Below are 15,504 nucleotides of genomic sequence, written 5' to 3'. Positions count from 1 at the left end.
AAGTCCCAGCTGCTCCACATTTGATCAAGCTCCCTGCTAATGGCATGAAAACAGTGGAAGATGGCCCAAGTCCTTGGGCCCCTGCACCCACATAGGAGACCCAGAAGAAGCTCCAGGCTCCAGTCTTCGAATCGGCACAGCTCTGCATCAGCTGGGGAGTGAACCACCGGATAGAAGACCTTTGTCTCTACCTCCCTGTAAGTCTGCCTTTCAAATAAATAATAAATCTTTAGAAAAAAATAAAACTGAAGCGGCCCTATGTGCTCACTTCTGGCTGACCCTGAGACTGCACAAGCAGGAAGTAAAAGCAAGGGCAGAGCTGTAAACTCCCTGGCTGAATGCTGAAGGCATCCCCAGAACACCCACAGAGAAAATTAACCAAACTACAAGTTGGTTCTTTGACAAGGTCAACAAAACTGACAAACCTTAGCTAAAATGACTAAGAAAAATAGAGGACAGTAAGTATTAAAATCAGGAATGATCGCTTCTGGGTCTTCTGGCTAAGATCAAGTGTAAAATCAGGAATGAAAGAAGGAACATTACCACAAACTTCATAGAAATAAAAAGGACTTTATGGAAATATTATGAAAAATTATATGGCAACAAATCACAAAACCTAGAAGAAGTGGGCTAATTCTTAGAAAAACAAAAGCTACTAAAATTGGCTTTAAAAAAAGAAAATCTAAATAGACCTACAGCAAGAAGAGAATATATTAGAAATCAATAAATTTCCCATTAAAAAAAAAAGCCAAGAACATATTGCACAAGAGGTAAATTCTACCAAATGTTTATGTAAGAATTAACATTAGCCGGCGCCGTGGCTCACTAGGCTAATCCTCTGCCTAGCGGCGCCGGCACACCGGGTTCTAGTCCCGGTCGGGGCGCCGGATTCTGTCCCGGTTGCCCCTCATCCAGGCCAGCTCTCGGCTGTGGCCAGGGAGTGCAGTGGAGGATGGCCCAAGTCCTTGGGCCCTGCACCCCATGGGAGACCAGGAGAAGCACCTGGCTCCTGCCTTCGGATCGGCGCAGTGCGCCAGCCACAGCACGCCGGCAGTGGCGGCCATTGGAGGGTGAACCAACGGCAAAAAGGAATACCTTTCTCTCTCTCTCTCTCTCTCTCACTGTCCACTCTTCCTGTCAAAAAAAAAAAAAAAAAAAAAAGAATTAACATTACTCATTACTTCACAGTTTTTTCCAAAAGATGAGGGAACACTTCCCATCTTATCCCATGAGTCCAGTATTACCCTGATAACCAAAATAAAAAACTTCAGAAGATTAATACACCTTTTTTCATATCCCTTCACCTCACTAGTAATCAAGGAAATAACAAATAGAAAATAACTAAACTCTCAGAACACTGATAAAAACTAACAGAGTAGACATCAAGTGTCAGCAAGAATTCAAGAAACAAGAACTATAAAACCCTGCTGCTGGGCATATATCAGCACAATGCAGAGAACAAAACTAAAAGATCTAGTAAAGCTGACAACATGCACAGTGGTACAAATCTTCAGCTCCAGTTTTAGACATACTCTTAAGACAAACTGACAAGTGAGGCCAATGAAACAGCAGACAAGAATATTAGCTGTCACATTTTTAAGAGATGAAGTAGGATGAATAAACGGCAGTGAAAATGAATAGTCTCACATGAATAAATTTCAAAAATATTCACTTAAAAGACCTGCAACATTCATGTAATTTTTTACACACAGAAAGATAGTCAATCCTTAATAGATTAATACCCAATGTCAACATAACCAGGAATGATCTACCTAGATCAATTTCAGAATAGTAGCTACCTCAGGGAGGCATCTGGAGATGGACTTCAGCTATTTTTCTAACATGTTATTTTTTAAAAAATAAAACAAAACCTGGGGGCAGGGGTTTGTAAGACATAAGTCAAGATGCCTAATCCATGTTGGGATGACAAGAGATAGTTCTAGCTCCCAAGTCCAGCTTCCTGCTAATTCAGAACCTGGGAGGCAGTGGTGATGGCTCAAGTGATTGGGTTCCTGCCATGTACTTGGAATGAGTACCCAGATCCCAACCGTGGCTTCAGCTCTGTATCAGCCCCAGCCATCACGGCATTCTGGGGGAGAAGGGAGCCAATCAGTAGATAGGACAGAGAAAGAGACCCTGTTTCTCTATCTGCCTCTCAAATAAACAACTAAAATAATTAAAATCTGTAGCAACTATAAAAAATGTTAACACCCTCCTCTGGTCATACATAAGTATGCTTTTGTACCTTTGCTTTATATATGAATATATATTGAAATGCATTAGAGAACTTCAAAAAGCCATGGAACACTCCTATTACCTTTTAATACCACCTTTCTATCACGGGTCCATGAATACTGAAGCCCCCTCACAGCTATATGAAATGCAAATATATTTCAGAGAAACAATCCTCACAACTCCAAATGCATTTTCATTTTTGCATTTTCTTTAACCATTTGAATACTGTTGAAATTATAGCATATAAAATTCTTTATATTATTTGTTTGGATTAAGAATTTTCACTTTTATTTTTTCCAATTATTTAAGAATCTTCCAAATTTTTCCATAAGTTTCAAAGACAATGATTCAATTATGGAGAGGTTTAGAAGTCAACTATTTTAGTTTGTGAAGGTAGAAAATGTTAAAGTTCTTACTTGTTGAGTTTGTCTAAATTCTTCCAGTAGTTTTAGTGCCATATCATAATCTTTCAGTAAATGGTATGCAATAGCATATCCAACCCAGGAAGCACGTTGTGTCGGGCGCAACTGAAGAAGCTGGTATCTTGTCTCCTTTAAAAAAAAATTTAAAGTTTTTAAAACGTTCTCTAAAATTTTTTATTTCACTTTTAAGAAAATAGTATCTTTGGGGCCAGCCCTGTGACATAGCACATTAAGAAGCTGTCTGCAGCACCAATATCCCATCTGCTCTGCTCCTGATCCAACACCCTATTAACGTGCCTGGGAAAGCATCAAAGGATGGCCAAAGTGCTTGGGCCCCTGCACCCACATGGGAGGCCTGGAAGAAGCACCTGGGTTTGGCTTGGCCCAGTCCCAGCCACTGGAAAATCTCCATTCATCCTCTTTCCCTCTGTAACTCTTTCAAATAAATAAACCAATCTTTGGAGGGAAAAAACAAAAATAATATCTTTAACACCTAATGACTTTAATCAAAAACATTGATCTTGAAATCATAGAAACATTTTTTATGTATATTATCTAAACTACTTAAGTTCTACAATTTAATTCTAGAATACCCTTTAAGAATGTCTCTGAAAACTTGTCTTTGAGGTCTATGCCTTTGGGCTGCCTTATAAAATTACCTTTACATAAATAAGAATTTCTTTTGATAACTTCACAAGACAGATTAAGATAACTTTTATAAGCCGGCGCCACGGCTCACTAGGCTAATCCTCCACCTTGTGGCGCCGGCACACCGGGTTCTAGTCCCGGTCGGGGCGCCGGGTTCTGTCCCGGTTGCCCCTCTTCCAGGCCAGCTCTCTCTATGGCCCGGGAGTGCAGTGGAGGATGGCCCAAGTGCTTGGGCCCTGCACCCCATGGGAGACCAGGAGAAGCACCTGGCTCCTGCCTTCGGATCAGCGAGGTGCGCCAGCCACAGCGCACCGGCCGCGGCAGCCATTGGAGGGTGAACCACTGGAGGCAAAAGGAAGACCTTTCTCTCTGTCTCTCTCTCTCACTGTCCACTCTGCCTGTCAAAACAAAACAAAAAAGATAACTTTTATAACACAAGATTTTTGTCAATAAAATTATATGAAATTACAATGTATGTACATTGTTGCAGCTGGTCTCCAAGACAGACGGACACAGCCAGAAAAAAAAAAAAAAAAAAAAAACCACTCTAAAACCTGACTGGCCTTCTAGCAGGCTTACAACACTGTCATTGTGACACAGTTCAACCAGAACATTAGGAACAATTCCATCATGGTTGCCCCAGAAGAAGCAAGATCTCTTCCTCAGAAATCCCACCTCTCATAACTCACTTATTCCTTTTTCCAAGTTTTGTGCAAATGCCAATATTTAAATGGTTGAAGGAGTCTGGAAAGTCTAGTGTTTAACTTCAATGACTCTGTTGTAGATGGTTAGAATGGGTATGGATTGAGACCATCCAACACTGTGTCATAGGGATCCTCTCCGAATACTTTTTACAGTGGTAACTTTGGAGACAGGCATTTGACCAAGTGATTAAGATACCCACATCCCGTATCAGAGTGCCTGGGTTCAAAACCAGCCTCTAGTTCCAGCCTATGCAGAGCCTGGAAAGCAAGGGCGATGCTCCAGTAATAGGATCCCTGCCACTCATTTAAGACACTGATTGAGTTCCCAGCTCCCAGCTTCCGCCTCTTCTCAGCACCAGCTGAGGTATCTGGGGAGTGAACCAGTAAGTGGAAGCACTGTCTCACAAAAAAGACAGGAGGAAAAAAAGCCTGAGTTAATTTTCTTCTCTCCAACAAATCCTGCCATTTCCTGGGCAAATAAAACACATGTGGATCAACTATCCAATGACCTATCTTCTTAGTTCCATGATTTCCTCCTTAATGATATTCTCCTGCACCTGCTTCAGAGACCCATTCCCACAGCGACATCCCAGACTTCACTGCCACCCAGAAATCACAGCCTCAGTTCTCTCTCTCTAACCATGGTTCCTATGCTGCACACTCTCGCTCAGTGACACTCCTACCCTTGTTCTTTATGTCACCTACATACCTCTAGTTCCTTCAGTCTTTCATGTTCACCAGCAGCTTTTTTTTAAAAAAGATTTATTTATGTGAAACATAGAGCAGCACAAAGAGACAAAAAGGGAGAGAAAAAGATCTTCCACCGGGTTCACTCTCCAAAGGCCACAAGAGTCATGTCAGGCCAAAGCCAGGAGCCAGGAAAATAATCCTGGTCTCCCAGATGGGTGGTAGGAACCCAAGTATTTGAATCATCTGCTGCTGCCTTCTCAGGCTATTAGCAAGAAGCTGGAAGGAAGCACAGCAGCCAGGACTCAAAATAGCACCCTGATATGGGATGCTGGCATTGCAAGCAGTGGCTTAACCCGCTGCACCACAACACTGGTCCCTCACCACCAGCTCTTCCAACTTCATTTATTTTACAATCCAGCTTAGGAATCACTGTCTTTTCAATGTTCTTAATTTATATGCCTCATTCCTATATTTAACTCTGCTACCACACTCATGCTGGTAGGCATAGCTGAAGAAAAACTACCACAGCTGTTACTAGTTCAGCACAACCCTTGTAGCTACAGCAAAAATCTAGAGTGGGGAATAAGGATTCACATGACAGTAGAAGAGAAAGACAGAAGTAAAGGGAGTAGGTATTTGGCTGAGTGGTTAAGACATCCACATCCCATATGGGAGTGCCTGGTTTCAAGCCCCAGCTCCACTCTTGGTTCCAGCTTCCTCTAACAATGCAGCACTCTGGGAGGGAACTCATGATGACTCAAATTTTTAAGATTCAAACTGAGTTTCTGGCTTCCAGCTTTGGCCTGGATGCAGTTCTTGGTTCCTGCCTGGCCCAGCCCTGACCAGCCATTTGAAAAGTGAACAAGCAGATGGAAGATCTGTCTCTCCCTCACTCTATGTCATTCTTTCAAACAGTTTTTTTTTTTTTTTTTTTTTTTTTTAAACAGGCAGAGTGGACAGTGAGAGAGAGAGACAGAGAGAAAGGTCTTCCTTTGCCGTTGGTTCACCCTCCAATGGCAGCCGCGGCCAGCGCGCTGTGGCCGGCGCACCGCGCTGATCTGATGGCAGGAGCCAGGAGCCAGGTGCTTTTCCTGGTCTCCCATGGGGTGCAGGGCCCAAGCACCTGGGCCATCCTCCACTGCACTCCCTGGCCACAGCAGAGAGCTGGCCTGGAAGAGGGGCAACCGGGACAGAATCCGGCGCCCCAACCAGGACTAGAACCCGGTGTGCCGGCGCCGCAAGGCGGAGGATTAGCCTAGTGAGCCGCGGCGCCGGCCAACAATTTTTTTTTTTTTAAGTGAAGGATTTATGTAAAGAGAACTCCTAGGAGTTGGTGGTTTCTTCATGTAAGAATCAAAGAATTCCATTGTGTACATACCAATTCTAGGCTACTAAGCAGACCAAGCACATGGGGACGCACAGCAGAGCATGGGAGACAGAAGTCTGAAGTGGCCCAACCACAGAAAGACTGATTCACAAACTTTGTAAAGATTCCTTGGAAGAAGTTACAGAACAGTATTGACGGGAAAGCTCCCAAGTGACCTTCCCTTTCTATAATGAAAGATCTATAATGAAAAATCAACTAAAAGGCCTTCGGTTAAGTTTACACACAGTTTTAAATAATATCTATTATAAAAGCAGGTATATTTAAGACTAAAGTACTTACTCGGTAACCTTCTAGGTCTCTCATTTGGATCTGCAACAGAGAGAGATCCCTCAAAATTTGCAGATTATCTTTATCTAATTTGAGGGCATTTCGGTAACACTTAATAGCTTCATCATATTTCTTATCAGAACGCTGAAGGAGCCCATATACATGCCAACCTATTAAGTTAAGGAAAGAGATATTCACAGACACTACAATATACTATACTGTTATAAAAAAAATTAATACAATGGTATTTAGCCTGGGATTTGTTTCAGAAGGATCTGAGGCAAGAAGGAAAAGCACAATGAGAGGTGGTTAAAGATGAAACCAGATTAAACTTGATTGACAACTGTTAAATTTTTAAAGCTGAAGTAATGGGCACATGGGTTCATTATTCTACTCTCTCTACTTCTGTATGTGTTTGAAATTTTCCTTTTTTAAAATAAACTTAAAAAATTCTTGAAAACATTCTGCATGTTTTCTGCCCTCTATCCCCTTACTTTTCTACTCCAGCAATTTCAACATTCACTGTACTTCATCTCTATATACTGAAACACTATACAAAAATTGCAACCATCTTTTAAAATAAGTTTACATTCAACCAATTCTGAAACTACAAATAACTATCCTTTAATTCACTAGTGATATTAAAGACTACAAAAATTAAAACTATCATACTTACATGCCCCCTTTCTTCACTCTAGGATAAGCACTGGGATAAAGAAATAAGTACTTAGTATTTTGAGAACACTAAGCTAAGTGTGAGAAAACACTGCTAAGACTATTCGTGTTTAATACTATTTTATGGTTACATGAATTAAATATATAAAAAGATTAGGGTAGTATGTGGAAAGGTTGTGAACACAGACAAAAATGAAAATCAATTTCAGGGATGCAGTCTTCAAGTTTTTTTGTTCTTTTTTTTTACTAACTAGGATACTAGCCAAAGAAACACTCAATTTTAAAAATCCACTGAAGTAATAACTACATCCCTGTATTAAAAGAAACCAAGCTGAAGAATGAATAGAATATACTTAATACCAAATAAAATTTCAAAATAAGTTGCTTTTAAGTTTTTCTTTTACGTTTCTACAAAAAGTTTAAGCAATATAAATTTTAGGTAAATAACTAAAAGTCATTATTTAAAATAGGAAATAGTAACCAAGGTAACTTTTCTCTAACAGTAAACACAAATGTAACAAATACACACATTTTATAGTAATGGGTACACAGAGTTCATAAAACTCTCTTGTGGCTGATCCTGTGCCTGGCCAGAGACTGCCTGCCTAGCCCATGCAGGAGGTTAAGAGGGCATGGCTGGCCGGCGCCACGGCTCACTTGGCTAATCCTCCACCTGCGGCACCAGCACCTTGGATTCTAGTCCCAGTTGGGGCGCCGGATTCTGTCCTAGTTGCTCCTCTTCCAGTCCAGCTCTATGCTGTGGCCCGGGAAGGCAGTGAAGGATGGCCCAAGTGCTTAGGCCCTGCACCCACATGGAAGACCAGGAGGAAGCACCTGACTCCTGGCTTCGAATTGGTGCAGCCGTAGCGGCCATTTGGGGGGTGAACCAACAGAAGGAAGACCTTTCTCTCTGTCTCTCTAACTCTTCCTGTCAAAAAAAAAAAGAGGGCATGGCACACTATGACTCCTGGGAAGGACCCACGACCTGACTGTTGGCAGGTGGCAGGAACCCTGGGCGTATTTCTCCCACCACCACGCCATTGAAGGGTCTTGTAATTGCCAATCAGGTAAACAGCTCCCAGGTATGGCCCAGACCCATAAGGATCACCTGGAAGGCTATAGGCCCTTCAAGCTGATTGGAGAAGCATAGGGGCACCAATATCGGCTTTATCCTATAGAATTAGGGTTCCCCTGAACTAGCTATGCCCCTTCTGCCTGCCCTTTAAAAGGTGTGCTTGATTGTTAATAAACAGACACGCTCACTGAAACTGGTCTCCCATGCTTCTTGTCGAAGAACGCCATTGCCCCACCATCCTGGCAGTGCGGGCCTCACAGGGTGAGTCTGCACTCTCTTCTATATACATTGGAAATTTTTCATAGTGAAAAGGTTTTCAGTTTGAACTAGGAAGAAAAACTAATGAATGGAAATATAAATGAAATTAAACATTTACTGCAAAAGGATACACACATGACTCTTCACGTCATTACGAAGTCCTTTACGAACAAATTCATATGCTTCTTCTTTTTTTCCTAAACAGTTCAATGTTAATCCTTTCATAGCCAAAGTCTCTGAAACAGAATTTTGGCCTTTATTTACACATAAAAAACTCAAATTACTTTTCTTAACACTTTTTCAATATTTGAGATCTGAAGGATTACTACTATTCCAATGCATAATTATTATAAGTTCATAATTAGAACTGCTCTCCAAGTACAAAAATGTAAAACTACATTTTAGTTATTTGCTTAACACTTAACCAAAGTCCTTTTCTGAAATTCCTTAAGGCAGGACAGAATTGCTAAAATGATTTCTGCTCTTTAGACTACAAAGGACATTGCTATTATCGACTGAAGAAAAATAAAATGCCAGTAGGAAGTGAGTCCCATTGAACCAAATCTACTGCAGCAGTCCATAGCTTTCACTTGAGATGATTCTAATCGGTCATCACCTTATTTACAGCCCACAAAAACAGTCAATCTGGGGCTGGGGTTGTGGCACAGCAGTCTGGAGTACTGCCTGTTCTGCTTCTGAGCCAGCTCACTGCTAATGTGCCTAGGAAAGCAGCAAAGATGGTCCAACTATTTTGGCCCCTGCCACCCAAGTGGAAGACCTGGATGGAGTTCCAGCACCTGGCTTTGGCCTAGACCAGCTCTGTTTTTGCAGTCATTTAGGGAATGAATCAGGGGATGGAAGACTCTCTTGGACTTTCCAAAATAAATAAATCTTTAAAAAAAGATAACAGGGGCCAGTGCTGTGGCATCGTGAGTTAAGCCACCGACTGCAGTGCCAGCATCCTGTATGGGTGCTAAGTCGAGACCCGGGTGCTAATTTGAGACCCAGCTGCTCCACTTCCGATCCAGCTCGCTGCTATGGCCTGGGAAAGCAGCAGAAGATGGCCCAAGTCCTTGAGACTCTGCACCCGCGTGGCAGACCTGGAAGAAGTTCCTAGCTCCTGGCTTTGGATCAGCATGCATCCAACTGTTGCGGCCAGTTGGGGAGTGAACCAGCAGATGGAAGCTCTCTCTCTCTCTCTCTCTCTCTCTCTCTCTCTCCCTCTCCCTCTCTCTCTCTCTCTCTCTCTCTCTCTCTCTCTCTGCCTCCCCTTCTATCTCTGTGTAACTCTGACTTTCAAATATAAATAAATCTTTAAAAAAACTACCTTAACAAAGAGATACACATAATTTTAAAATCACCTTATTCAATATTGGAACAGACTTCATTTTGGGCAGCAGGTTTATTCCAATTGATTTTACTTAAGCTAAGTAATCTCATACTATTTCTATATTGTAAATATGGCCCAAATTTCACATACAGGAAATCAAGGTATAAACTTAAATTCTACAGAGGGAGGAAATCAGATGTATAAAAATACTTATATATACCCAATATTTCCCCAATGTATCAATCAACCACTTACCACCTTTTAAAAGCAAACAAGCCATGCGTAATCCTAAGCATGATTTTAAAACACCTAAGATAAGGCTCATATGGGGGTGAGCATTTGGCACAGCAGTTGAAGCCACCATTTGGAACCTTGCATCCCATATCAGTGTCTGGGTTCAAGTACCAGCTCCACTTTCAATTCCTGCTTCCTGATAATGTACACTCTAGAAGTGAGGCTCAAATACTTGGGGCCTGCCAACTACATGGGAGACTTGGATTGAGTTGCAGTCTCCAGGTTTTAGCTTGGCCCAGCCATGGCGCTGTTGTAGGAATACACCTAACTGATAGATCTCTGTCTCTCAGTCTCTCTACTCAAATAAAAACTTTGAAAAATAGACTCATACAAAGCATACTAAAAATGCTGTACATTGGTGGACTGTAACGGAGAACCATAAGATTCTTTCACTGTTAAGAATTGTCTGAATTGTCTGGGGGCCATCATTATGGCATAGTGGGTAAAGCCGCTGCCTGTAGCACAGGCACCTCATATGGTTGCTCTACTTCTAATCCAGCTCCCTGCTAATATGCCTGGGAAAGCAGCAGAGGATGGCTCAAGTGCTTGGGCCCCTGCACCCACATGGCAGACCTGGAAGAAGCTCCTGGCTTCAGAACTGGCCCAGCTCCAGCCGTTGTGGCCATTTGGGAAGTGAACAAGCATGTAGAATCTCTCTCTGATTCTTCCTCTCTTTAACTCTGCCTTTCAAATAAATACATTTTTTTAAAAATTAAAAAAGAATTCTAAAATTAGATATCCCCAAAACAATCTCTCACAGAAGACAATACCTCCATGTTCAGCAAATTTTGGATTCGAAAGAATCATCTTGCAAAACTTGAGGCCGTTTTTGTACTGCTTCTGTTCGTAACATTTCTGTAAGAAAATAGAACGTACGTTAGTTCATAAAATGAATAGACAGTGGGATAACTTTTCATTGAATTATTCAAATTGTACACAGATCTATAATTTATATAATGGAAAAATTATGCCTTGACAAATTGTTCTAGGATCAGTATTTTTACTTTCATAGATTTAAAAACAAAAAGACATTTAATAAACAGGGAGGGGCTTGCACTGTGGCACAGGGGGTAAAGCCGCTGCCTGCAGTGCCGGCATCCCATATGGGCGCCAGTTCGAAACCCAGCTGCTCTACTTCCAATCCAGCTCTCTGCTATGGCCTGGGAAAGCAGTACAAGATGGCCCAAGTCCTTGGGCCCTTGCACCCACATGGGAGACCTGGAGGAAGCTCCTGGCTTCGGATGGGTGCAGATCCAGCCTTTGGCGGCCAATTGGGGAGTGAACCAGTGGATAGAAGACCTCGCTCTCTCTCTGCCTCTCCTTCTCTGTGTAACTCCAACTTCAAATAAAATAAATAAATCACTGAAAAGGAAAAAAAGATATTTAAAAAAATAAAAAAATAACCAGAGAATTTAATTGTCAACTAAAACTGACAGAATTCAGCATTCAAAAGCAAAAATATATATAATAACAGAAGAATACTAAAAATTGTAAATCTTTGCCTCTGCAAGAATGAAAATAAAGCACATAAAAATTTTTACATGGGAGACTTGGATTGAATTGCAGTCTCCAGGTTTCAGCTTGGCCCAGCCATGGCTGTTGTAGGAATACACCTAACTGATAGATCTCTGTCTCTCAGTCTCTCTACTCTAATAAAAACTTTGAAAAATAGACTCATACAAAGCATATTAAAAATGAACATTGGTGGACTCCAACAGAGAACCATAAGACTCCTTCACTGTTAAGAATTGTCTCCCACATAAAAATACTACTACTTCTTAGGCAATGACTTAACTTATGTCTGTACAAAACTTGTTTTATCTTATTGTAATGCTTATAACAATTCCTTATGGTAGGTGTGATTACCTCTACTGCACTGATGCAGAAACTGATACTCAAGAGTTGAAAAATCTTGATAGAGTGGGCATTTGGCATAGCAGTGAAGACCCTGATTAGAACACTCGCATCTCACATCCCACATCCCACATCCTGTACTGGAGTGCCTGAGTTCACTTCCAACCCAGCTTCCTACTAAAGCACACTGCAGGCAGCAAGTAATGGTTCAAGTACTTGGGTCCCTGCCACTCAACTGGAATTAAGTTCCTGGCTTCAGCCTGGTCCAAACCCACTGTTTTAGACATCTGGGGAGTGAAGCAGCTTACGAAAAATCTTTCTCTACCTTTCCATTAAAAAATAATTTTTTCAAAGAAACCCCTATAAGCCTGCACTGTGGCATAGTGGGTTAAGCATCTGCCTGCTGCGCTGGGATCCCACATGGGCGCTCATGGGTGCTCAAGTCTTGGCTGCTCCATTTCCAATCCAGCTACTTGCTGATGGTCTGGGAAAGCAGAAGATGGCCCAAGAGCTTGGGCCCCTGCAATCAGAAGAAGCTCTTGGTTCCTGGCTTCAGATTGGCCCAGCACTGGCCGGCTGCACCATTTGAGGAGTGAACCGCTTTCTGTAACTACACCTCTCAAGTAAATAAATAAATCTTTAAAAATATATATACACAACGGCCCAGTTTAATTGCAAACTCCAGTCTGGCTCCAAACACCATGGTCTAACCATCATTAGTCTAATATAAGCATAAGTAACACCTCTTCCTACAATGCCACCAGCCAGGCAAATGAACACATCCTCTGCAGCCACTGATCATAAGCATGCTTCATCTCACTCCAAGCACCCTTGCTATGGTTTGGGTACAATTTTAAGTGTGTCTACCAAAAGTTCCTGTGCTGGAAACATGGATTCCAGAAGGATAAAATCATTCATTTTTTTCCCCATAAACTTAAAAAAAAAAATTTATTTATTTATTTATTTGAAAGGCAGAGTTACAGAGTGCCAGAGGCAGAGAGGTCCTCCATTTGCTGGTCCACTCCCCAGATAGCCACAATGGCCAGAGCTGCGCTGATCCGAAGCCTGGAGCCTCCTCCGGGTCTCCCACACGGGTGCGTGGGCCCAAGGACTTGAGCTATCTTCTACTGCTTTCCCAGGCCATAGCAGAGAGCTGGATCGGAAGTGGAGCAGCTGGGACTTGAACTGGTGCCCATATGGGATGCAGGCACTGCAGACAGCAGCTTTACCAACTCTGTCACCGCACCAGCCCCAAAATCGGTTTTGCAGCACCCTGCTAAATTCATGCAGACTTACAATAAACATTACATATCCATAAGAACATGCTTAGTGTTGTCTAATTTATTTGGAGATAAAGATACCTCAGCAACAGCTTTAACTTTTTTGAAACTTGAGAGCAATAAGCAGCTGGGTTTTTTTTGTTTTGTTTTGTTTTTAACGTTACTGATACAACATTAGAAGTAGAGGATAGCCATAAAGGAAGAAAAGTGTAGTCATGTTTTGGTTAATCCTGAAACCTATAATTTATAGTTTTCCATTGATGTTTCCGATTCCCTGGAGCCAAAAAAGGGAAGGGGGGGCTAAAACAAGGGTTCACATCCCCAATTCCACACTATGTAAAACACAAATGTATGAGAAAAATCAAAGTAAAAATGTAAAAGGTATATCCAAAGCCAAGTTAAGCAATCTGTCACAATGCTTTAATTATCAGCATTTAAGTATTTTGTTTTTACACGTGGTCTTTCATTATTCACTCAACATTAAACACCATATAAAAAATGAAGATTTAACATCTTCATCCCATCTACTCTGTCTCCAACATTCTGAAGATGACGTGTGGAGTGTCAATGGGCCGGAAGCAGAACAGCATCTAGGAACTTCTACCCGACATCGACACTTAATACTTAAAATTAACACAAAACTGGGGTTATGTTTATAGTAGTCCTAAGTCACGCAACTGCTAACGGTCATACAGCGAAACTGGCTCTCAGTATAAAGTTGCCCTTGAAGTCTAACTGCTCCTTCTCAGATGCAGAGCTGCCAGTCCAACACACTGCGGTGTGCCTCGAGAAAAGCCAAGGCGGCAGGAAGCACGGAGCACCGACAGCCGCGAGGGCACCTGGCGCTGCCACCCACGGAAAGCTGCCCTCGCAGCTCGGTGGCGACCACCACTGCCCAGCCTGAACCGCTCAGGGCACGGCAGGCGCGGGTCCAAAGCCACGAGCAGTGCTGCAGTCTGTGACAACGTAGGTCAAGCCACCGAGCCACCTCCCCGAGACGGAATTCTGAATACCCGTGCATTTTCCAACAGGCAGACGCTCGCTCTCCCTGGGGGAGCTAGTGCCAGGCTGGCTTCCCCGAGCTGCCGGCGTCGCTTTCCCGCAACCGCATTGAGCCTGGGGCCTCCACGGCCCCGCAGCATCGCTTCCGCTGTGAGGGCTCCTGGGGTGGCCGCGCACTCGGATACCTGCGAAGCAGCCCAGGAGAGCCCCCTGCCCGGGGCAGAGAGCCCACAGAAGCAGATCGCGGAGGATCCGGGCGCCGAGGCGGCGAGCCCGGCGCCGCAGCGGGCAGGGAGCCACTGCCCGGCCGCAGCGCCTTGGCTCAGGACAGGCACTGCGGAGGGCGCCGTGAAGTTTCTGGAAAGAGCGCGGCCGGGGCGGGGAAGAAGGGTCCCCGCGGGCTCCGTGGTAAACAAAGAGCGGAGCAGCGAACCGAGGCAGAGGCCGGGTCCTGCAGCCGTCGCCGCCGCGCGCGACCGGCGGCCTCCAGCCTCCAGCCTCCAGCCACTCACCAGGATGCGTTTGAAGAGGTTGCTCTCCTTGGGCGGCAGCTGCACGTTCGGCATCGCGGCCGGTGGGGAGGAGGCTGCGCCTTTTCGCGGGCGTCGGCACCGGGACGGGCCGCTGCCGAAGGTCGGGCCGCGCGCGGAAGGGTGGGTTAGTTCATTGGCCCAGTGTTGGGGCTGGCCAGCCAGGGCAGGGCTATTTGGCAGGCTTGACAGAGGGAAGAGAAGGCGGTGTGAGCAGGACAAGCTTTGGCTCCGACCCCGTTTTGGAGCGAGCGCGCGCGGCAAGATGGCAGCCAGGGCCCGCCCCTCCACAGGCCGGACACAGGGCGCATGCGCGGGGCTCCCCGCGGGTGGGCGCGCGGTGGCGGTGCGGGGGCGTGGCGGGCAGCGGTGGGAGCTTGCTGAGGGCCGCGGTCGCGGTTGCGGTCGCGGTCGTGGTCGCGGTCGCCAGGCCCTCGGCGCTGCAGATCATGAATTGTAGCGCGCTGTGCGCTGTGGTTGCCAGGTCCGTTTTTTCGGTGTTGCTCTCCGCCCAGGAACTCCAAGGGCGCTCCCACGAAGCAGATTCTTGGTGTAGGACGCTATCGTCTTCCTTTTCCCACAAAGAAGTCTTCACAGCCCAGCCGGCCTGATGCGAAAGCACGTGTGAAAGAAATGTCGGGGAAAAAAAGACTCCCAGCAGTTTGGCGCACCTTAACGTTTTTCGTGGGAATTATGAGGGCTTTACGGGGCCGCCGATCCTCTAAGTCAGCTTATTCCTTCTCAGGTGGTTCCACCTCACACAAGCCATATAATAATGGGAGGAACAGGATTCAAACCCAGGACCTTCCAGTTCAGGGCCCCCTTCCACAATACTAGAAGACGTACTGATAGT

At 44.3% G+C, this 15,504-nt stretch overlaps 1 protein-coding gene across 8 annotated transcripts in view; it reads right to left on the bottom strand.

Moving 5' to 3' along the window:
* NAA16 (N-alpha-acetyltransferase 16, NatA auxiliary subunit) overlaps positions 1–14,955 on the bottom strand; it is an 85,838-nt gene extending 70,883 nt beyond the window's left edge. For 3 of the 8 annotated variants that reach the window (XR_011378777.1, XM_002712969.5, XM_070048748.1), the window contains exons 1-5: positions 14,634–14,942; positions 10,756–10,840; positions 8,493–8,597; positions 6,366–6,523; positions 2,652–2,786 (exon numbers count right to left, since the gene is read on the bottom strand). Coding sequence is in view for 7 of the 8 variants with exons in the window: in XM_002712969.5 (XP_002713015.1) it covers positions 2,652–2,786; positions 6,366–6,523; positions 8,493–8,597; positions 10,756–10,840; positions 14,634–14,687 (537 nt within the window). In the remaining variant the exon portion in view is untranslated. Of the gene's footprint in view, positions 1–2,651; positions 2,787–6,365; positions 6,524–8,492; positions 8,598–10,755; positions 10,841–14,633 lie in introns of all 8 variants that reach the window. The other 5 variants (XM_008260015.4, XM_070048746.1, XM_017343502.3 and 2 more) reach the window with 5 other exon arrangements.
* Between the last annotated feature and the right edge of the window lie 549 nt (positions 14,956–15,504).

This window comes from Oryctolagus cuniculus, chromosome 9 (genome assembly GCF_964237555.1).
Source record: "Oryctolagus cuniculus chromosome 9, mOryCun1.1, whole genome shotgun sequence".
Taxonomy (NCBI): domain Eukaryota; kingdom Metazoa; phylum Chordata; class Mammalia; order Lagomorpha; family Leporidae; genus Oryctolagus; species Oryctolagus cuniculus.
The sequence above is the reverse complement of the archived record's forward strand: the minus strand, read 5'-3'. Positions and strand labels throughout refer to the sequence as shown.